At 28.2% G+C, this 25,291-nt stretch overlaps 3 protein-coding genes across 3 annotated transcripts; all 3 read left to right on the top strand.

Moving 5' to 3' along the window:
• Positions 1 to 2,180: 2,180 nt before the first annotated feature.
• Positions 2,181 to 5,716, top strand: LOC124926832 (L-ascorbate oxidase-like). The gene is made up of 5 exons (XM_047467143.1): positions 2,181 to 2,529; positions 2,665 to 2,757; positions 3,260 to 3,472; positions 3,986 to 4,180; positions 4,618 to 5,716. The coding sequence occupies exons 1-5, from the start codon at positions 2,236 to 2,238 to the stop codon at positions 5,575 to 5,577; spliced, it is 1,755 nt and encodes a 584-aa protein (XP_047323099.1). The 5' UTR covers positions 2,181 to 2,235; the 3' UTR covers positions 5,578 to 5,716.
• Positions 5,717 to 10,400: 4,684 nt separating this feature from the next.
• LOC124925230 (serine carboxypeptidase-like) lies at positions 10,401 to 12,434 on the top strand. Its single transcript, XM_047465200.1, has 8 exons — positions 10,401 to 10,642; positions 10,759 to 11,062; positions 11,156 to 11,299; positions 11,374 to 11,524; positions 11,613 to 11,704; positions 11,798 to 12,053; positions 12,138 to 12,271; positions 12,348 to 12,434. Exons 1-8 carry the CDS (start codon positions 10,401 to 10,403, stop codon positions 12,432 to 12,434), a joined length of 1,410 nt encoding a protein of 469 aa, XP_047321156.1.
• Positions 12,435 to 14,351: 1,917 nt separating this feature from the next.
• On the top strand, positions 14,352 to 24,877 carry LOC124925229 (L-ascorbate oxidase-like). Its single transcript, XM_047465199.1, has 5 exons — positions 14,352 to 14,420; positions 16,304 to 16,383; positions 16,520 to 16,557; positions 16,626 to 16,735; positions 23,864 to 24,877. The coding sequence occupies exons 1-5, from the start codon at positions 14,352 to 14,354 to the stop codon at positions 24,821 to 24,823; spliced, it is 1,257 nt and encodes a 418-aa protein (XP_047321155.1). The 3' UTR covers positions 24,824 to 24,877.
• Positions 24,878 to 25,291: the final 414 nt, after the last annotated feature.

The following is a 25,291-nucleotide window of genomic DNA, read 5'->3' as shown; positions in this document are numbered from 1 at the left end:
TTAAAAAAATAGCCATTATTGTCTCCGTTTTAGTGAATTTCTAACGGTGCTCCTAATCTCCCTCCTATTTTGTGGAAGCAACTCTTCACGGTCCAAACCAGAGTTCTATTTCCATGGAATAGAAAATCCCTTTTCTGAAATTGGATAGGGTTTTGTCTAACTGGATTATTAGGCTTAATGATTTGTACATATTTGAATTCGGAGTTTACGGCTTTACGTTGTCTTTAAGGTGACATCGATTCTCGATTATCTTGATAATACGAAGATTCTTTTAGATTCTGCGATATAATACTTATTTTGAACGTATTAATTTCGTTAAAATTGTTTGATATAGCATAATTTCTTTTTTAAGTTCCCAAATGATTATTTTGAATGTATTAGTTCGAAAAAGAATGACAAATCAGAGCCAGCCGTGTGATTGTAACTTGTGACTAAAATAGCTGTCGAATTGGCCTATAATTAATAAATATGGTAATAGGCCACAAAATACGTGGTTAAGAATGAAAGAGAAATGAGAGAAGCATTAATTAATGTATTAGGTATTTCAATGGGTCTATATGCATATAATGCATGGAAGAAGATGACAAACAAGTTTGTTTTTATTCAAAATCATCGAATTTATGAACAAATGACCATGGCTCTTTTCAGGTGAATGCCTTTATTTATTTTTCTCACTTTCGTCCGTTACAGTTTGACATAGACCCCGTTAGAGAAAATGGAATATCAATTTTGTCAAATTAATTTTTAAGTATTGGCAAGCAAACCCAAATTAATTTTGTCACAAATGTTCCTTCACGTTATAAAAGATAGAAAACAAAACAAGTCAAACAACACTTATATAAGTAGTGATTAATAATTAATTAGACATTTCAACTAACCCCCCCACGTCTTCATATACAAATCATGAAAATTCAAAAGACGTTCATTAATATTACTTTTATCAATTAATTAAAACAAACAAAAAGTGACATGTTGAATAACTTTATCAATTAGCTAGATGGGATTAATCTAAATAAATCAAAACAAACCCCTTTAAATTACAGGACCACCACCATACCTTACCTTACCTTATCAATTAATTAATTGCTTTTCCCAAAATGAAAATCAGTTCATCAACCATTTACTAAAAAAGAATAACCATTTAAATTAAATTAATGTGCTGATCAGCAAAATTAAGAGCAATTGTTTTTATTATTATGTATATTTTTTTTTAGTCGAGTCATCAAATCAGTTTGTGGACTTAACGGTTTAGATAAAAAATTCTCTAAAATTATTTTCTTTTTTGATCAATAATTTCGTGTGCCACTACGTCTACCCTTTTTTTTCTGATCAATAATTTAATCACAAATTTAAATTATTTAATAAAATTATTCTCTTGGCCATTTTTTTGTATTCAAATTTAACTATATATAAACTTATGCGATTACTTAATTATTGTTATTACGTAAATGCTATTTGTAATTATATATTTCTTGTCAAAATAATTATATTACAAGAAATCAAAATAATTATATGACTCTTTTAATCTGAGTTAACATGATAGAGTTAAAATTCTTAAAATTTAAATTCTTAGAAATCTATAAAATTGTGAAATATTAATTAAAAGTATGAAATATTGAAATATCTGAAAGGTACAAATTAATAAAATCTGAAATCTTATCAGACATATTAATGTTATTTTGCAATTCTTTATTTGGTTTTATTTTTTCTAAATGTTTATTATTGTTGTGCTTAAATTATGGTTATCATTTTTAATTTATATGGACCATTTATAAAAATCATATATTTATTTAAAACTATTTAGTGAGAATTAAATTGAAATTTATTAGGTAATTTAAGTAAAATAAATTGTGTATACAAAAAAAATCAAATGTAACCCAGATGTATTGAATTTAATATTTATTACTATAGTAATTTTTTTTAAATAAAAAAGAGACTTTTGATTTTTTCTTTATAGGTAAAACAACCACTTTAACTAAATTCATTTACATATGGATTATATCGAATTAAGTTTGAATTAATTGAAAAAAGAAATGTGATTTGACTTATATAAACATTGTTGACCCATTATACATGAATGCACGCCAGCCATATATTGCATATTAGGTCCCACCACTCACCACATTGAGTCTATATCTTGTGAGATTTATATGAACAAATTGGCAAAATCTTCATACAAAGTTGAGCTTGAAATCTCAAGCTAGATCGATCTGTCTAGGTAGACAACAAATTAATATGGGGGAGAAATTAGTAGTAAATGGTGTTTTTGTTCTTGGAGTATCATTGATGTTGTTGGGTAGCTTATCATTAGGGTTAGGGGCTAAAACCAGACATTTCAAATGGGATGTTGAGTACATTCACTGGTCTCCAGATTGCAGCAGCAACTCGTCGGAAGGGATTGTTATGGCTATCAACGGTCAGTTCCCCGGCCCTACTATCGTTGCCAGGGCAGGAGACACCATTAACGTCGAGCTCACCAACAAGCTCTTTACAGAAGGCGTTGTCATTCACTGGCATGGAATCCGACAGGTGATCATGATCAGATCAGATCGATCCTATATATAATATATTTTCACTTTTCAAATAAAACACAATATTTCATGTTATTTCCAGATCATGATATATATATATATATAATTATACTCTTCGATCGATCATTTATAGATTGGAACGCCATGGGCAGATGGAACTGCTTCCATCTCACAGTGCGCCATTAACCCCGGTGAAACATTTGTCTACAGATTCATACTAGATAAGGTACGTACGTAATTAATTAACTCATGTTTTTTTTTATTTTTAATCTTGGTCGGCAGCATATATAACGAAAAATAAAAGGATTAATTCTTAAGAAAGTGATCACTTCTATAAAAGAAGAGTGATCTGATTTTAGATTGAAGTAATAAAGTTACTTTCTTTATAATAATAATATTGTAATTTATAATTAATACTATACAATCTCATTTTAGTGATATTAATTGAACATGCAACTTTTTATTAACATAACTAACAACAAAGAAAAGGACTACACAACACAACAAATTGCCATTTCTTAATTTGTATGATTTTTGAAATGATGTAATATCAAGACATTATTAATCTAAATTATACAAGGACACGAAAAATGTTCACAAAGAGACAAAATATGATTTATTTTGGTTGAAATATTATATATATAGAAATGTTGTCATGTAATTCAATTTTCAATTCATATCATGTGTATATTTGGGTCACATTATTACAAATAATAATAAAAAAACAGGCAGGAACTTACTTTTATCATGGACATTATGGGATGCAAAGATCAGCTGGATTGTATGGATCTTTGATAGTGAATGTTGCAGAAGGTGAGAAAGAACCATTTCGTTATGATGGTGAATTTAACCTTTTGTTAAGTGATTGGTGGCATCAAAGCGTTCATGAGCAAGAAGTTGGACTCTCATCCAAACCCCTACGATGGATCGGTGAACCACAAGTATGTATATGATTTAATTACTTGAGATAGATAAATTAGATTTAAGTAACAGTCTTTTCAAGCTATAATTTAATTTGGAAGTGGGTTGAAAAAAAAAAGATTTATAATTTATAATATTAAAAGTATTTGGAAAAGATTCCTCATTCTGTTTTCTTATTCAGTGTTCAGAGTTCTGTCTGTCTGAACATGAAAAAAATGATCAAATAGGCCTTTGAATATTTGAAAAAGTATAGTTGAAAGTAAAAACAAAAATCATTTTACTTTTGCAAGAATCATGTCAGTGGGTTTTCTTTCTAGTACACTAGACAGTGACTTGTAAAAAGTTATATTTTATTATTTAAAATATTCTTGTTTTTATTAAAATAATTTGTGTATTTTAATAATTTTGATTAATATATATAAATAAACAAACCCTTATTGAACATGTATTAATAACATGTAATTGTTTCAGTATTACATTAGAATTTAATTTTGCTTCATATTTGAATTCATTAATAATTGTTTGTTTTGTAGTCTATATTGATCAATGGAAGAGGACAATACAGTTGTTCCCTAGCAGCGCAATATAGCAATTCATCAGTGGAGCAGTGCAAATTTAGCGGTACAGAACAATGCGCACCACAGGTCCTTCGCGTGCTCCCAACAAAGACGTACCGTATTAGGCTGGCTAGTACCACTGCTCTTGCTTCTCTCAATTTTGCTATTGGGGTAATTCTTTTTCTCTTTCTCCAACTTTTTTTTTTTAAAAAAAAAAAATATATAATTTTTTTTAAAGATTAATAATATTATAGTTCTTTATAGATCATGCTAATTAAGAATATCAATATTTAAAAAAAAAAGTAAGAGTATAACAGTGTGTAAAGTTTTGCTTTTTTGACTTTTCATTAATCTATTAAGTCGTCCTATAAAGAATAATAAATAGCTGACACAAAAAATATTGCATTATATTTCCAAAGTTTGAATGAATAAAGCTGAGTGAATGATTTAAAGTTGAATAAATAAAATAAAAATGATGAACATTTCGTTTTGGAATATAAGATAATAAATATTGTTTTTATTTTATATATTATTCCGTTAATTCGGTCAAATAGTGTCAATAATTAGGAGTTTAATTATTTTAATCTTGAAATAATTTATATTTGTAGGGTCATAAAATAGTGGTGGTGGAAGCCGACGGCAATTATGTCCAACCCTTCGCCGTCCCGGACATAGATATTTACTCCGGCGAGAGTTATTCAGTGCTCTTAATCGCCGATCAAAACCCTAAAGAGAATTACTGGGTTTCCCTGAGCGTACGAGGAAGACTACCCAAAACTCCTCAAGCCCTAACCGTCCTTAACTACATCACCAACCACGCATCCAAGGTTCCATCCACTCCACCTCCGGTCGCCCCACTTTGGAACAATTACACCCATAGCAAAGCCTTCTCAAACAAGATCTTTGCCCTGATCGGCTCCCAAAAACCTCCGATTCTCGCCCGCCGTAGAATCTCACTCCTTAACACCCAAAACAAGATCAATGATTACACCAAATGGGCCATCAACAACATCTCCCTTGTCCTCCCTTCCACTCCTTATCTCGGCTCCATCAAATACGGACTAACCCATAATTCCTTGGATTACAAACAACCTCCCGAAACCTTCCCAATCGATTACGACATCATGGTGCCAGCGAAAAACCCTAATGCAACTCACGGAAGCGGCGTGTACACGTTCAGGCAGAATCATGTGATCGACATCGTCCTTCAGAATTCGAATGCATTGAAGGCAAACGAGAGTGAGATCCATCCATGGCATCTCCATGGACACGATTTCTGGGTTTTAGGGTACGGAGAAGGGAGGTTCGATGAGCGGAATGTGAAGGATCTAAACCTAAAGAACCCGCCTTTGAGAAACACGGCGGTGATATACCCTTACGGATGGACTGTGTTGAGGTTCGTTGCAGATAATCCGGGAGTGTGGGCTTTTCATTGCCATATTGAACCTCATCTGCATATGGGCATGGGGGTGATCTTTGCCATCGATGTGCATAAGGTCGGGAATGTTCCACGCCAGGCTCTCGCATGTGGGTTGACGGCTAACATGTTCTTTGAGAACAAACCCTAGCTAGCTTGTTACCCGACCATCTTTAATTTATTAATTAATTATCAACCTGCAAGTAATTGTTAGTTATCTATTTATATATTATTATTAATTAGTGCACTGCTTTCTTAAATAAAATCATTTGGTGTGTTTCCTTATTACATCTGAAAATTGTTCGCAAATTAATTAAACTAATCATTTTATGAATTACCATGTAAAGAATATTAAATTTATCCATAAAATTAGAATCTTTTCTTATATTGAATTAATCACACCATCTAAGAAAATTTTCTTTTTAATTAATCTAAGTGACTCAAAATTAATTTTATTTTAATTTGTAAGAATTTTAACTCTATCATTGTAACTCGGATTAAAAGAGTTGTTATAATTTGTTTGGTTGTGATATAATTATTTTGACAAGAAATGTAAGAGATAACATTTAATTAGTAATTACAATAATTAAGAAATCACATAAGTTTTTTAATACAAAAAAAATGGCCAAGAGCAGAAATTTCTAAAATAATTCAATGTCTTTTCTGTGTTCGTCTTTTCTGTTCTAGATTAATTAGTTTTCTAGACTGAACCTATACAGTCTGCTTGTCTGTTATAAGGCTGAATCTTTGAAATAGTTTTATCAATGTTTATTTTTTCAACTATTTATATTATTCAGCTTGACAGTTAAATTTTTTATGATTACTTTTGGTGATAAATTTGCAGGAATAAATTATGGATGAAGAGATTCAATACTGCTTGCTTAGTGTTCTGTATGCAACATATACAATCAAAATCAAGCAAGCAGATGATATGAATTACAAAATTTAAGGTAATTTTTTTTTTTTTTATAAAAGTAATATATTAAAGTTTATAATAATATTGATCAGATTGTTCAAAAGAGAAAGTCTATTCTATTTTTATTTAGAATAATAATAATAATCAAGTCTTTAAGAAAATATTGAGATTTTCATGATATAATTAATAATACTTTGAAAACAAAGTGACATGTATGGATAGATAATCAAATAGTTTAGTTAACAAGTTTATATGGTTTTGAAGTTTTTAAAGATAATTTTTTTTTAACATATCTAAAGATTTATAAATATTTTTTTATTCATGGTTAATTAACTGTTTGGTTCTCTCAGTTATGTTAACTGTGTGAAAAATTAATCAATGGATCACGTTGTCAAGAGAGTGACATGATATATAATTATTATTTTCTATATGTAATGAAACATAATAATATAATTTATAGCCTTTCACTACCATTTAGAGTCAATTTCAAAGATATTTTAAATGTAATATTTCGAATGCCTTAAAAAAACTTTGTATTTTTTTAATTATTTTACATATGTCTGAGAATAAATTTTAAACATGGAGGAGTTTGAAAATTTTAAAAAGATAATTTTTTATTATCTCTTATTTAATTATTAATATATTTTATAAGTTGAATAAGTTGTATAATATTTATTTTCAATTTATTGAAGAATTGAAACAATCCATATCAGAGTCTAATGAGGTTGATATTTAGTGAAACATCTAAATTTAGGTGGCTAAAGAATGATGATGTGATGATCTAAGACTATTTGATGTTTTATTTAATGATGAATTATATTTTAAATATGATATAATAATTTATGTAATTTGTTTTTATGTTATTTTAATTGTTTTTATAATTTAATAGAAAAATTCAAATTTTGTTTTAATTATAATAATTCAAATTCAAAATTTGGGAATAAAAAAAATGAATTCGGTTCGAATTTGAATTATTCAATTCAATTCGGTTCGGTTTTCGAATTGGCTAAAAAAATAAAAATTCAAAGAACCCGAACCGAGAAATTTGAATAACCCGAAAATCGAACCGATAAACACCCCTATCTAGAGGTTGAAGACTTATATAGCTTCCTTCTTGACCGGGGCACTTCGGCCGCATATGAAATGGCGGTACTATAGTCTATATATATATAATTTAAACGCGAGTTATTTTGATTGTCTTGGAAACAAACAAAATAAAACAAATAAAAAGTTCACTTTAAATATCTAATTATTTTGATTGCCTCTTAATTTAAGATATACTTTTATTTTAGTTTTTTTTTTTTTTTATCAAAGAGATTTTTTATTTTATTTTTAGGGTATGTTTGGTTAGAGATATAGAGGGGTACTACAATATTGGTATAGTATAAACTATACCAATAGTGTTTTAATATGGCGTTCTTTTACATTTATACTTGGTATAAATTATACCCTTATATAATTTATAACTCATATCTAATATAAAATAGTAACTAGTCCTCTTAGTTACAACACTATCATGTATAATTTAATTTTTAATTTCTTATTATATCTTTTATTAATATTATATATAACCTATTATTGTATAATATATTAAATATTTTATTTAATTTTATTATTATTATTATTATATATAATCATTTTTAATATATATATTTTTTAAAATAGTCAATATTTTAATTAAAAAATATTTATTTATTTTTATAACTAATTTTATTAATTATTATTTTCTATATTTACTTATATTATAAATAATATTTTTGTTTTAGTTTAGTTTATTAAAATTATTAATAATATTTAAATTAAATAAACATAATTTATCGTTTATATTATAATTAATTTTTTATATTTTAATTAAAATTACATTAATTATTAAATAATAACAAAACAATAATTTATAATAATAAACAATATTATTTATAATATAAATAAATAAATAAATAATAATATTAATAATAATTTTAAATTAATATTTATTATTTATACAACTTATACTATATTCTTATACCAAACACAAAATTATAAAACATATACAACTTATACCATTTTTATAATTCTTACCGAACATCAATAACTTATACAACTTATACAACTTATACTACCCTATATTATTTATACCTCGTTATAATTTATACCTCTATACAACTTATACCCTATATAATTTGTACCACTTACCAAACACTACCTTAAAGTATGACTTTTTAAACAAGACTAAACATATCAATTTTAGATATAAATATGAATTGGATAACACCTAGTTTTCGAGTGAAAAAAACAGTCTCTTCCCTTCCTGATCGAGAAATTTCAGTCGCGGTTAATTTTTTATCAAGAAACCATTCAAACCCTTCCCTGACCGAGAAAATCCCAGTACGTGAAGCACATTGACAAGTTGACCCAAGCCAAATCACGCCAAACTCGTTACTTACGACCCATTTCTGAGTATATTTTTGCTTTCAACTTTTAATTTTTCAAATTTTTTTTTTACAATTAGAAGCATTAAATCATATTTTAAAAATTCAAAAAAATAAAAAAAACAAATTTAAAATAATTTTTAAACAACATTTTAATAAAGACTCGTTTGAATTTATTTTCAATTCTAATGCCTTAAACTAATATTTTCAAGTACGGTTTCTCAAAATTTTCAATCGTTATCGCAGGTATTAATGTTTATTTAATATTTTAAATTTTAATATTTCTAAACCCAATATATGTTAAAATTTTGAAAAACAATTAAATAAATAAACATGAAAATTTAATTTTCAAACATAACCAAAACTTTGTGAAAGAAATATCCTTTTAACATGCAAAGAAAATATAGATGGTTAAGTGTCAACAAATATTGAACTCATAAAAGAACTCTGAATAAATTATGTTTGTAAATATAAAATATTTTTTTTATTTTTTTTTCAAGTGACAAACTCTAGAAATAATAGATTATTCATTGTAAAATTATTTTTTAAAATTAATAATTTCTTAATTAAATATATAAGCTCATAGAAATTGAGACTTATAATATGATTTTGAAAAAGTTTTTTTATTATAATATGATTTTGAGGCTACAAAATATTTTCAAACAAAACAAGACTTATATATAAAACTCGGATGGATGAACTTCCGATCTCACAGCCTTGCACAAATGTATAAGAAAATATTTTCATATTTTATTTTTATAAATATATAGATATAATGAATCTCCACCATTTATTTTGTGAATCATTTTAAAATCTTAAAAGAGTAGAGAACATATTGCATATTGTTTGTCTGAATTAAAAAAATATATATTTATATTAAAAGTTATTAATGAATCGCATTATATATATTAGGTGTGTTTGGTAACAGACATTGAAATTAGAATTAGAATTAGAATTACAATAAAATTCAATTTAGTTTAATTTATAGTTCTCAATTTCACTTTTTTAAAATCGGAATTATAATTAAAACTATTTTTTAAATTTTCTCAAACTTATCACATTTAAAGCATAATTATGGTGCAACACGAATTGACATTAGAATTAGAATTGAAATTAGAGGGTCCAAATTTAATTCTTAATTTAATAGATCTTTTAATATTAAGAATTAGATTTAGAATTCTAATTCTAAATACAATTACACTAACCAAATCTACCATTAAAAGTTTTGATAAAAGTAAGTGTAATTAAGATTACAGCAAATGTGACATTTTATTTAAATTATTTTTATTACTCTATATTTATAATAAAAAATTCACAATAATAAAAAATGAAGATAAATAAATTCTTAAGTTCAGAAAATTGTAATTAATTCCAAAATAAGATGAATAAAAAGAATTTGAACATAAAAAAAACATTACAAAATTACAATTAAATAATAAAAAAAAGATTAACATGGATTTGATTCAAACTCCATGTTCTGAGAAATATTTACCATCCGAAAAGAAAAGAGGAAAAAACACGTACACAATGCAATTAATCTTCTTTATATAATAGTTTAGAGTTGAGACCAAACATACTGCAGCTTGGCAAATCAATATGGCACAAAGATCTGGTCTAATTCTCTTTTTTCTGTTTTTCTTCTCATGTCAAATGTCTTCTTCTTTGCGGGTTAATAATTCGCCAAGTGCGGAAGCGCAGAGGCTTATCCGCAGTTTTAACTTGTTTCCGGCCAGTTCCGGCGGCGGCCCTTCTTCCGGCCGATTACCCGATGTAGTAGTATTGTCGTCCTCATTGGTCGAAAAGCGATTCAGTCTCCCAGTCCCTGGTCCTTCGATTCGGAATTTGGGTCATTATTCCGGCTATTATCGACTTCCTCACTCTATAGATGCAAGGCACGGCACGCACAAACTCGTATTCTTTTTGATTGAAAATGTTTTATTATAATCTGTAACATTACATTACATTACATTAATTAATTAATATATATATATATATATATATGGTTCAGGATGTTTTACTTATTCTTTGAGTCGAGAAAGAATAAGCACAATGACCCAGTTGTGATATGGTTGTCCGGAGGACCCGGAGCTAGCTGTTTAGTATCTATGTTTTATGAAAACGGTCCTTACCGTATAACAACAACCAACAACAATAATAATTCTCTTATCTGGAATGACTTTGGTTGGGACCAGGTCTCCAACTTGATCTATGTGGACCAGCCCATCGGCACCGGTTTCAGCTTTAGTTCCCATAACTCTGATATTCGTAATGATCAAGAGGATGTTAGCAATGACTTGTATGACTTCTTGCAGGTAGCTAACTAGGTCTAATTAATTTCTTACATATATATAACTTCCAAACAATCAACCTAATTAATTAATTAATGTATTAATTAATGAAAAAAGGCATTCTTCGCTGAACATCCTCAATATTTGAGGAACGATTTCTACCTAACCGGAACATCATATGCCGGCCACTATATCCCTGTCTTAGCCTCTCGGATTCACAATGGAAACAGAAACGGAGATGGAGCTCCCATTAACCTTAAGGTATTAATTACAGTTCATAATTCATCAACATCATATCTGTTAATAATTAATAATTTATTTATTTATTTATACAGGGTTTTGCTATTGGAAATGCATTCACAGACTCTGCAATTCAATTCAAGTCAATGCCAGAATATGCTAAAGGTTTGAATTTGATCACAGAACATCAAGCCAAAAGAATCTCCAGATTGATACCAGCCTGCCAGAGAGACTCAGCTAAATGCAGTATTATTATTAATCTTTCTATTTTATATTATATTTGTTGTTTAATTTGAATTCTCATGATTGATCATGTTTTAAAAACAAAATTTAGATGCAGGAGGAGGAGGAGATAGCTGTTTAGATGCGTATTCTTCCTGTCATTCCATATTCAGTCATATAATGGAAATAAATGATGATAGGAATGTAAGGAAGGAATGAATGTATTACATTTTATTTATTTATTTATTTTTGTGTAAGTGTAACAATAATATTATTGGTGGTGCATGCATAATGCAGTATTTCGATATTCGAAAGAGATCTGCGAGTAACGACTATGATTTCTCGTATATGGAACACCTAATAAATGAGAGATCGGTTAAAGAAGCCCTTGGAGTTGGGAATATTAGTTTTGTTTCTATGAGCCAAAATGTTTATAATGCACTTCTTAAGGATTTTTCGAGGAATCATGCCGTGAGAATTCCTCCGCTTCTTGAAGATGGAATTAAAGTCTTAATATATGCAGGAGAATATGATCTCGTCTGCAATTGGTTAGGTAATCAATTATTAAAACTTTTCTTCCTTCTTTCCTATTAGACAAACTAATTATTAACTAACAAAAAAAAAAAATCAATTCCAGGGAACTTGTGGTGGGTTATGGAGATGAAATGGTCGGGTCAGAGACAATTCAAAGGGACTTCCATAGCTTTGTATAATGTGGACGGTTATTTGAAGGGAGAACTTATAAAATATGGACCTCTATCATTCCTTAAGGCAAGAAATTAAGCCATATATATATATATATATAATTTACATATAATTTGAATAATTTGTTTGCTTGATCGATCAGGTTCTTGACTCTGGACATATGGTTGGTATGGATCAACCGAAAGTGGCATTGGAAATGCTGGAAAGATGGATAAAAGGGACTCTTTGAATGTCGGAAAGAAGTATTGCTTTAATTAGATCAGATTAATTTATTGTTATTTGTTACTATTCTATTACAAATATTAATTTTATTTGCAAACTATGAATTGTTTCTAGATACTTCTTTAAGTCTAATTATGAAAGTTGGGACTCTGTTAAAATCTTAAAATATACTAATCAAATCTTTAAAAAAATTAAGTGAATGTCAAACACAAGCAAACTTTGGCATATCAACTGAGTCCTATGTACTCAATTTAATAAAATAAAATAAATATTTCATTAAAGTTTATAGATCAATTTTAAAGTTTATATTTAATTTTTTTTTTCTATGAAGGTTTGGCTTAATTTGATTTGTTTATGTAAGATTTTGACAAAAAAAAATTTATGATTTACTACCGTTTATTTTTCCGTAGTATATAAGATTTCATGGTGTTACTAATTTCTTAAAAATATAATTTAAATTTGTCATCATAATATAAAACTTTTGTATTTTATTTTCCTTCCTCTATATAGGAATAATAAAATATATTTTAAAAAAATGAGAAGTAATAAGGTGAGAGAGTTTGTGAGAGGATACAGTTGAAATTTTAAATTAAAATAAATTTTATTAATGAATAAAAATGAGAATTTAAATAAATTAAATCAAATGAAATTTAAATCTTCAATAAAATTTGATTCAAATAATTAATTTATTATTTATGTAATTAATATTTAATGGCTTGAATAACCATTATCAAATTAAATATATTTAATTTATTAATTGTTATTGTAACTTTAATGATATTATTGTTATTAATTTATTAGCAATTTAGAAAATTATGTAAAGTGTATTTTCTAATGAAGAGAAAATACAAAGAGCAATGAAGAGGCGATAAGGTTAGTTGTTGGATCAAAGATTAATATATAGTTGATTTTATTTTATGAAGGTTTATCTTTTCAACAATATAAAACCTCATCTCTAATATCAAACCACTTCATCCTCTTGTATTTTCTCACCATAGAATTCCAAAAACTCTCTTCTTGTTTTTGTTTGAGTTCTTCAAGTTCTTTCCTCGGGGATAGTTCAGGTACACTAATCAAGTTTAATGTGTAGTAATACTAGTGCAGAATCGCTACTAGATTCGTTGTACTTTGGGAGACAGCTATCTGCGATAAGTTCCGACACTAACGGGAGACAATGAAACTGTTTTAAGAGAAATATGTTAAACACATGTCTCAAATCGACATCTCAATCGATAATTTCGTTCTTTGTATATTTAATTCATAGGTCTCTAACAATCCAATTCAGGTCTCAACAATCCAATCTTTCAATATAAAAATAATAACAGATAACATTTAATTAGTAATTGCAATAATTAATAAGTAATCACATCAGTTTTTGAATAAAAAAAATGGCCAAGAGCAGAATTTTATAAAATAATTCAAAGACCTGGAGTCTAGTAAAAAAAAAAAAAGAAAAAAAGCCTGGTGACAGAGAATACTACTGATGCATGAAGAAAAACAAAAGGGAATGGTTCATTTCCTCGTATTGAATTGAAACATTCCAACAAAGAAAGTCCAGTTCGTCTTTTCTGTTCTAGTTTAATTAGTTTTCTAGGCTGCCTAAACCCAGTACTGTCATATGGCTGAATCTTTGAAATAATTTTATCATGTTTTTTTATAATTATTTTATGTTATGATAACTTTTGGTGATAAATTTGCAGGATTAAATTATATATGGATATTGAAGACGTATCAAATTCAATAAAATCAAACTTTTTCATTACTAGGCAGATGATATGAATTTCAAAATTTAAGGACTTTTAATATGAATTAATTTTTTAATACAATCACACGATTTGGTTGGTCTTCCTTTTGTTTAGTTGTTGTCTCCATAGAGTTCATCCAGCGTCTCCCAGATCTCTTTGGCAGAGGAACATAACATAATATGGTAGAATTGGTTCTTGTTCAGAGATTTGAAGGATTTGCAGAGGATGTTTTTGGCCCGGTTGTCAAGGTTGGCATTTCTCATGTCTTCAGTAGTCCACTCGTGTCTAGGTTTTTCCGTCATCTGAGGAGCACCCTCCGTCGTATTTGTGGCTGTGTTGATCTTTAATATTTTAATAGGACCATCTATGACGACACGCCATATGTCTTCATCGCGTGCCTTTAGACATAGTTCCATCATGAATTTCCAGTCATTATAATATTCTTTTGAGAATATTGGAATCATGTCCTCCGTGTACATAAAAAAAGACATGATTCAGATATCTGTAGAAAATTTGTTCAGAAACAAAGTAGAAGAGATTGAATATTATTGTCTACACATTATCCACCTCTAAAAGATTTTTTATTTTGAATATCAAAATTGAACAGTTCAGTTACAAAATCAGTTTAGAACATAATAAAATAAAAAGACATCACGGGAAAATTCGACATGTGTGGCACTAAACTAAATCGACTCAAATTCTAGCTAGAAAACATTTTAAAACAATGCAAGAGAACACAATGCAAAACACTTAGAGAGAGAAAAAACTTGAGAAAGAGAATTGTATATTGAATACTTGGTATTTACAAAGAAATACCTTTGAGGTTTTTATAGAGAATTGTAATGAGATATTTCCAATACTATCTAACTACCATATTTAAGAGATATTTTTCAACTACCCATTAATGAGATACTTTCCAACTACTTATTAACGAGGTATTACCCAACTACCGATATTCTCCCAACTGGTCTAAGAGGATTGGAACTTTGACACTAGGATTGGGCCATGACTAAAATGGGACGTGACAATAAGCTATCTAGCTAGAGATCATTTCAAAACAAAATAACTTCAACTAAAATTTTAAAGAGTGAGTGTCGAAGAATAATCTCACCGCCCAAGGACCTAAAGCAGAGCAGAAATGAAAGAAGCTCAAACAAACCTCGTACAACAATGGTGATGATCATAAACTCTCCTCTTTCTCCTTAACTCTCTCCAAGCTAGCTAGATGCTTAGTTATATATGAAGCTCCACATCTTGTGAACTTGTGCCTCGGGATTCTGTTCTTTTTTCTCTCTATATTGATTTGGGAAATTTGATAATATAACACTAAAAAGAAGGGTATTTTGATTTTTAATCTCATTAATAAAGTTTTTGTTTTTTAACCTTTTTTTAAAAAAAATTCCAATTTTACCCTTAATAACCTTTTTGTTTTTTTTTTATTTTTTGTTTTTTATTTTTTTTTCTTCCTTTTCCTTTCCCCTTCTCCTTCCCGTTTTCCCTTTTCTCCCCGTCTCTTCCTCTTCCTCTTCCTCTTCCTGGCGACACGGCGACACAGCCCCACACTCTTCCCCGGCGACACAGCCCCGCGCCACCGTCCCTCTCTCTTCCTCGGCGACACAGCCCCACGCTCAACCCCTCTCTTTCCTTTGCTCAACCCCTCTCTTTCCTTTGCTCAACCCTTCTCTCACTATGACCGCATTCTTCGAAACATGGTACTTTTTGCGTTTTTCTAGTTGATAGTTTGTTTAAAATGAAAGTTCTTGATATACTTTGGTTGTTCCTCTAATTCTTGCTTTTCATAAGTTATTAAGTAGTATTTAGTTAGAGTTGAAATGCTTAGTTTAGGGTTTGGGCTTTGGGCGTGGCCCTTGGGCGTGGGGCGTGGCCCTTGGGCGTGGGTCGTGGCCCTTGGGCGTGGGTCGTTGCCCTTGGGCGTGGGGCGTGGCCCTTGGGCGTGGGGCGTGGCCCTTGGGCGTAGTGGGGCGTGGCCCTTGGGCGTAGTGGGGCGTGGCCCTTGGGCGTGGAGCGTGGCCATTGGGCCTTACTTCCCTACCCTGTTTCTGTTTTCATTATCTTCCTTCACTACTAGCTAGCTACCAGTGCTAATATCTGATTTGGTCTGTAAAACTAGGGAAATACCCAGAAAGTTAACGGGAAAGATGTCACATTTTTCTTCTGTAAAGACTCTCCTCCTCCTTGGTTCGATGGCAGGTATCCACATTTACTCTTTAATCTCTATTAATCTTGATCATAATACTGTCTGATATTTTCAATAATAAAAAAACTTGTATTTATTCTTCTACACATACTGCATCACTAAATTCTTTGTCATTTTTTGTTCTCCTAGTATTCTAGGAGATTTTGGATTCGACCCACTTAGATTAGGTAAGCGTGCATTTGTTTGATAGATTGAAGAAAACCAATGATATGTTAAATGGATGGTTTGATCTCAGGATCTGATCCGGAACTGCTGAAATGGTTTGCACAAGCTGAGCTAATACACAGCAAATGGGCAATGCTTGTTGTGTCTGGAATTCTGATTCCAGAATGGCTAGAAAGTCTGGTGAAATTTTAAATTCTCCTATAATATATATAATACAGGAATATTACTTATATATTTAATTAATAAATATATTTTTTAAATAAATTAATATATTTTTTATTAATTATATTAACACGTACGTGAGTTTAAAATCTCAAATTTTTCTATAATATAGCTATAATATAGGAATATTAGTTATAATATTCATATATTATAAATTAGTTATAATATTCTTATATTATAAATTAGTTATAATATTCTTATATTATAAATTAGTTATTTATTTAAAATATTATAAATAAAATTTATTATTTAGATAAGAGGGCGGGCGAAAAATGGGAGTGTTTTGGCCAACTACCATGTTTGCCCGCTTTTTGCGCTTTCTGTTGATGTGGAATATTGATTTCACAAAATAAGAGATCAGAGGTCTTGTGTACATTTTGCAATACTGTCCCCTATGGCCTTGTTTGATATATATTTGTTTTTATTGGGATAAAATCAATTATTTTATAAATTTAAATACTAAAATTATTCTTACTTTTTTTTAAATATAAATTAATTATTAATATATCACATGCCTCCTTCAATTACAAAATTATTTATTTATACATATTATACGGATTGAGTTTATATGAATAAATCAAGTTTAGTTTTTTTAATTTAATTATAATTAAATACCATTTAATAAATTATCTTATTACTATATCATTTAATTCAAAGTTTATTATTATAAGTACATCACCACAAATTATCGTAACTTCAAATATAATAGAAATTCATATGATTACATTTTTTTTTTTTTGGTAATAGTCAACAGTTAACCAGTTTCAAAATTTATATTTATACACAAAACTATAAATATTATTCAATAATTAAAAATTATATAATGATTGGAATGAATTTCTATTATACTTGATAATTAAGTGTAGGAAAGATAATAAGCTTATATAATTAAGTCCTAATCTATTAGGGATGAATATTAAAAATAGGAAAAAGTGAGGTTTATTAGGGATGCTTATGAGTGTCACTAAATATTTTTTTATTTTGATAATTTTGATTTTTACAAATATGAAAAAACTAACAAATCATATAAACTTGTTAACTAAACTATTTAATTAACTATCTTGGAATGGTTCACATTGTTTTCAATATATTATTATTTGATAAATGATTGAAGGGATGAAATTTGAGAGAGATATGTGGGCATAACTTGTTAAAAAATTAACAAAATTTTTATCTTTCATCTACATCTCCACTCACTTTTATCATTTTTTAGTTGAGGAACGTGTTACGTTATTCTCTTCCTCATACTCTCTATTAAATTTTCTCCTCTTATTATTAATATAATGAAAATTTTAATATTTTTGTTAAGATTTGATTATTATTATTCTAAACAAAACAGAATTATATATTGAACTATTTGATTATAGTTATTATAAACTTTATAAATGAATTTTTTGAATATGGTATATTGAAGTACAAATTATTGGATATATAGGAATACAAATATGCCCTGCATTATTTTAAAAAGAAAATATTAAAATTTGAAGTATATATATATATCATGTATTGGATTAAAGATAAACTTAATCTTAATTTATATATATATATATATATATATATATATATATATATATATATATATATAATGATGCTTAATTTTAAAGTGTCCGGATTGTTCGAGAGCTGTGGTTAATTTGGATATTTATGTGAGAATAAATGGGTATTTGGGTCGGATTGTGGGTTGACCCGCCCATAAACTTAAAACGGTTAAAAATAAATTTAAAATTGTTATTTGTAGGTTTCGAACTTGCAACCTAACATAACAAATACAACATTTAACCAAATGTGATTGAGATGTGGTTTTTCGAGAGATAATAGACCGGTATTATTTGAAAGTGGTTAAGGAAATATGAATCAAATATTTAATTGACCAAAGTGTGGGGTCACGATACTAATTATTAAAAAATATGAATCAAATATCTGATTGACAAATTGAATGTGTAAAGTCACGGAATGAGAAATTATTCGAAAAAAATATGTGATGAAACATGTGAGAAAATAAATTGTTTTATTGAAGGGAATAAAATGTGAAATGAGAGCGTTATATTTTTTATTTTAATAATTTTAAACATTGAATAAATATTATTATAAATTTTTTAATTTATTTTATTTTTATTATTATCCGTGTGCATTTTACGTCTTAAAGTTATTCCTGCAAATACATCACCACAAATTCTCATCACATATAATAATTATTAAAAAAATTAAATTTATTTTCAAAACACTAAATTCAAAAATTCAAAATATATATATATATATATATATTTATTTTACACGTATAATTAAATATATATTTTTATATAAATTAATATAAAAAAGTTTGATTCCTTCCAAAAGTTAAACATATATCAAATTATATTGGTTATTAAATTCAAACAAATGGATATATAATAATTATAATTGATAGACGTAGGGCTTGCTTGATGTATTGGTTATTAGGTTTTATGAAAACCAACATATCATCTCAATAATGTAATCAATCTTTTCATAACAAAATTAAAATTAAAATTTATTTATCTGGGTAGGATTACTCAGGATTAAAAATACGACTTTTTTTTTTTTTTTTTTAAGAACCTTACACCAAATGAATCTATAATAAAAATTCTTCAAATAAAATGGCAAAGACAAATAAATATAACAAAAAAAACATCATTATAATAAGTTAACCATATATGTTAAGAATATATTACTAAATTTCCTTAATATTCAAATATAAATAAATCATTAATAACAAATATGATAGTTAATTGAAACAAACAGAGCTTTAAGTGGTGAAGAATGGTGTTATGGAGGGGGGATTTTCAAAACAATTAAGGGGCAAAATTGGAAATCGGAAGTGGGACCCAAATGGATAAAAAAAACTTTTTTCAAGAAAGTTAATGTCATCTGGTGTTTCACGTGGTCTAATAGTACACGTGTCGGAGTAAATAAAGCTAACGCCAACTTAGTGAAGGTACGTACGTGTCTCATTTCTATTAGAACATTTTTTTTATAATATAAAAGCCGTGTTTGATTCTGCTTATAATATTGGATTGTATTTATGTAATAATATGCTATATAATTTTAATTTATAATTTAATATAAAAAATTATATTCAAAACTTATTTAGCATTTAAATTTATTTTTTCTGAACTTTTTTTTATTATATATTAAGTGTTTATTCTAAATCAGCTGTGAATATATTTTTTTTTCTCACTTTCGTCCTATACCGTTTGGCATAGACCTGAGCAGAAATTTTTGTAATCACAAAGATGAATAATTGTTTGCAATACAAAAAATAATTATAATTTAAAATTAATAAACTGAAAAAACAATAACTTTCTATTTTATTCATTTTTACAGACATCATGATCAGCATCATTACAAATGTTTCCAGTTAATCAATCCAATTCAATAAGATAGCCCATTAAAATAATCAATTACCACATGGTTTATAGTTCTTCCTCTACAATGAAGAAAAGAACCCACAAGTAAAAATCTGTAAAACAAGAACAAAAGATTAAATCTTCAAATACTAAGGTCATTCACAATTTCAGCACATTATTAAGAATCAATCTGATTTCAGTTTAACAAAACAGATTACCTACTTAGAACCTACAATAGTCTTATAGCTTCAAACCTAAATTATAATTAAATATTAATTATTTAATTAATATTTAATGCCTAATTAAAAAATTAAAATATAATGTTATGATAAACATTTAACTTTAATTGTCTATTAATTAGTTAGCGTTTGACTTTGATGATTTTATTTGAAGGTTTTATTAATTGAATGTCTAACATTGTACTTCAACAAATTAACATATAGGGAACGATGTTAATTAGTTATGGACTAATTGATAAATTAATGAGCAATATTCATTGCTAACAAACGTTTTGGATGATTTTATTTGAAGGTTTAATTCTCAACAATATATACTCATTCATTATTCATTTCACAGTAAAACTTCATCATTTCATTCATTTCTCAGCAATATTCTTGTTTTGTGAGTGTTCTTCGAGTTCTTTGCTCGATATTTCCGTTGAAACCCGGTGATAATTCAGGTATGCTGATCAAGTTCGATGAGTAATGATTTTAGTGCAGAATCACTACAGGATTCGTTGTACCCTGGGAGACAGCCATTTGCGATAAGCTCCAGCACAAACGGGAGACGATGAAACTGTTTTAAGGAAAATATGCTAAGCACATGTCTCGAATCAACAATTTATTCGGTGATATTGTTCATCATATATTTTATTTATTTCATTTATTTGTAACATTATTTTATATATATTTCTGTAATTTATTTTAAGACAATATTTCTAACATATTAAACATAGGTTTGCTTAATACGTACTCTTGAATCCGGGCATTTCGGATCACTCGCCATCTTCTTTGTGGTTTGATAAACTAACTTCCCTCCTCTTCATCGCCAAACAAATTTCAGATCAATCAATCAACAATATTTACACAAAACCCATGACTTTCAAATGTTTAGGATCGGAAATTAGATTATCAGGATAAACCATGACTTTCAAATGTTCAGGATCGGAAATTAGATTATCAGGATAAATGGTTGCCAATTAATGCCAGAAAATGGTATAACAAAAAGAAACAAATGCACAAATACTTCTACGCTTTGCAAAAGTGGCTAAATTTCAAATTTGTAATTTCTTCTATTGAAAACATGGGTGAAAAGTGGTGAAATTTGAATGCTCTGCAAATAAAACATCTCTTAATACTTCTACGCTCTGCAAAAGTGGCGACGACGGAGGCAACGAGACAACGGAAACAACGGCTACAACTATGACAGAAAACAAGTTTAGTTGCCTCCGCTGCCCCGCCGTTTCCATTGCCGCCATGAAGTCCAGATTTATACGGATTGTTATATTTGTGTCGCATGCATAGTGCTCAAAATCCTGAGCTTTCAGAAGAACAGAAAATGCGGAGTATTAGAGCATCCTTATCCATGACCCATTTTTTGGTCATGGTCATGATCATGATTATGACCAACCAAATTTGATCATTAATTAAAAAATATTTTTTTATTTTTAAATTAAAAAATAATAAATAATTTTTAAATATAATAATAATATTTAATTTATAATTTTTATATATAATAATGTTTTATACATATTAATTATGAATAAATGTAAACAAAAGAGGATAATTAGTAAAAATGGTGACTTTTTTCTCCAAAATATAGTAAGAGTGATCTCTATTTATAGATCTCAAAAGATTTTTAAATTTGATATAATTTTTTTTTAAAAATTATAAATAATATTAAAATCGGGTTTTAAAGATAAAAATAAAGAAAATCTGGGTAACCAATCAAATGTCGACAAATGGAAATGGCAGCATTTAATTAGATGACATTAATTGTGATTTTTGTCGTAATATGATAAAAACAAAGATCCAATTACTTAGTTTTAGTTATGTAACCAAGACATGATCATTCATGACCAAGACAACATCATGACCCTTAATTTGGTCATGGATATAAATGATCTTATGAGAGATGATGACAGCTGAGGAACACTCAAATTTTATCAGTATTTGAAGTGTAAAAGTGATCACGGGATATTTGTGACCCTGACATTGCATTGGTCAAAAGTTGTAAGGTACATTTCGCAATAGGCCTCGTTTGATATATATTTGTTTTTATTGGGATAAAATCAATTATTTTATAAATTTAAATACTAAAATTATTCTTACTTTTTTTTAAAATATAAATTAATTATTAATATATCACATGCCTCCTTCAATTAGAAAATTATTTATTTATACATATTTTACGGATTAAGTTTATATGAATAAATCAAGTTTAGTTTTTTTAATTTAATTATAATTAAGTATCATTTAATAAATTTTCTTATTAGTTGTATCATTTAATTCATAGTTTATTATTATAAATAAATCACCACAAGTTATCATAGATTCAAATATAATAGAAATTTGTATAATTACTTCTTCTTTTATAATGGTGAACAGTTAACAAATTTCAAACTTTATATTTATACACAAAACCATAAATATTATTCAATAATTAAAAATTATATAATGATTGAAATGATTTCTATTATACTTGATAATTAAGTGTAGGAAGATAATAAGATTATATAATTAAGTCTAATCTATTAGGAATGATTAGGGATAAGAAAAAGTGAGGTTTATTAGGGATGCTTATGAGTGTCACTAAACATTTTTTATTTACTTTTTTATAATTTTGATTTTTAAAAATATGAAAAAAACTTCCAAACCATATAAACTTATTAACTAAACTATTTAATTAACTTCACATTATTTTCAAGTTATTATTATTAATATTACCAAAATTTTAAAATTTTCTTAAAACTTGATTATTATTATTCTAAATAATAATAAAACAGAATTATATATTGAACTATTTGATTATAATTATTATAAACTTACAAATGAATTTTCTGAATATGGTATAGATAATGAAGTACCAAATTATTGGATATATAGGAATCTGAATATGCGTGCATTATTTTAAAAAGAAAATATTAAATTTTGAAATATATATATATTATCAAACAAGGCCATAGGGGACTGCTCTTGCATATATATTATTAAATTTTGAATATGTGTGCATATATTAACTGCTCTTGCTTCTCTCAATTTTGCTGTTGGGGTAATTCTTTTTCTCTTTCTCCAACTTTTTTTAAATAATAAAAATAATTTATTTGAAGATTAAGAATATTATAACTATTTAACTTAAATAAAATTAATCAAAACAAACCCTTAATATTGATTATGCTGATTAAGAATAACAATCTTTTTAAAATGTAAAACAGTGTGTAAAGTTTTGCTTTTTTGACTTTTCATTAATCTAATAAGTCGTCCTATAAAGAATAATAAATAGCTGACACAAAAAATATTGCATTATATTTCCAAAGTTTCAATAAAGGTGAGTGAATGATTTATAAGTTCAGCTTTCCATTATATTTAATATATTCAAAAACGGAATATAATATAATAAATATTGTTTTTTTTTTTATATATATTATTCCGTTAATTCGGTCAAATAGTGTCAATAATTAGGAGTTTAATTATTTTAATCTTGAAATAATTTATATTTGTAGGGTCATAAAATAGTGGTGGTGGAAGCCGACGGCAATTATGTCCAACCCTTTGCCGTCCCGGACTTAGATATTTACTCCGGCGAGAGTTATTCAGTGCTCTTAATCGCCGATCAAAACCCTAAAGAGAATTACTGGGTTTCCCTGAGCGTACGAGGAAGACTACCCAAAACTCCACAAGCCCTAACCGTCCTTAACTACATCACCAACCACGCATCCAAGGTTCCATCCACTCCACCTCCGGTCGCCCCACTTTGGAACAATTACACCCATAGCAAAGCCTTCTCAAACAAGATCTTTGCCCTGATCGGCTCCCAAAAACCTCCGATTCTCGCCCGCCGTAGAATCTCACTCCTTAACACCCAAAACAAGATCAATGATTACACCAAATGGGCCATCAACAACATCTCCCTTGTCCTCCCTTCCACTCCTTATCTCGGCTCCATCAAATACGGACTAACCCATAATTCCTTGGATTACAAACAACCTCCCGAAACCTTCCCAATCGATTACGACATCATGGTGCCAGCGAAAAACCCTAATGCAACTCACGGAAGCGGCGTGTACACGTTCAGGCAGAATCATGTGATCGACATCGTCCTTCAGAATTCGAATGCATTGAAGGCAAACGAGAGTGAGATCCATCCATGGCATCTCCATGGACACGATTTCTGGGTTTTAGGGTACGGAGAAGGGAGGTTCGATGAGCGGAATGTGAAGGATCTAAACCTAAAGAACCCGCCTTTGAGAAACACGGCGGTGATATACCCCTACGGATGGACTGTGTTGAGGTTCGTTGCAGATAATCCGGGAGTGTGGGCTTTTCATTGCCATATTGAACCTCATCTGCATATGGGCATGGGGGTGATCTTTGCCATCGATGTGCATAAGGTCGGGAATGTTCCACGCCAGGCTCTCGCATGTGGGTTGACGGCTAACATGTTCTTTGAGAACAAACCCTAGCTAGCTTGTTACCCGACCATCTTTAATTTATTAATTAATTATCAACCTGCAAGTAATTGTTAGATATCTATTTATATATTATTATTAATTAGTGCACTGCTTTCTTAAATAAAATCATTTGGTGTGTTTCCTTATTACATCTGAAAATTGTTCGCAAATTAATTAAACTAATCATTTTATGAATTACCATGTAAAGAATATTAAATTTATCCATAAAATTAGAATCTTTTCTTATATTGAATTAATCACACCATCTAAGAAAATTTTCTTTTTAATTAATCTAAGTGACTCAAAATTAATTTTATTTTAATTTGTAAGAATTTTAACTCTATCATTGTAACTCGGATTAAAAGAGTTGTTATAATTTGTTTGGTTGTGATATAATTATTTTGACAAGAAATGTAAGAGATAACATTTAATTAGTAATTACAATAATTAAGAAATCACATAAGTTTTTTAATACAAAAA

The sequence above is a fragment of the Impatiens glandulifera genome, chromosome 2 (assembly GCF_907164915.1).
Source record: "Impatiens glandulifera chromosome 2, dImpGla2.1, whole genome shotgun sequence".
Taxonomy (NCBI): domain Eukaryota; kingdom Viridiplantae; phylum Streptophyta; class Magnoliopsida; order Ericales; family Balsaminaceae; genus Impatiens; species Impatiens glandulifera.
Note: the sequence above shows the minus strand (reverse complement) of the source record. Positions and strands in the feature narration are given on the sequence as shown.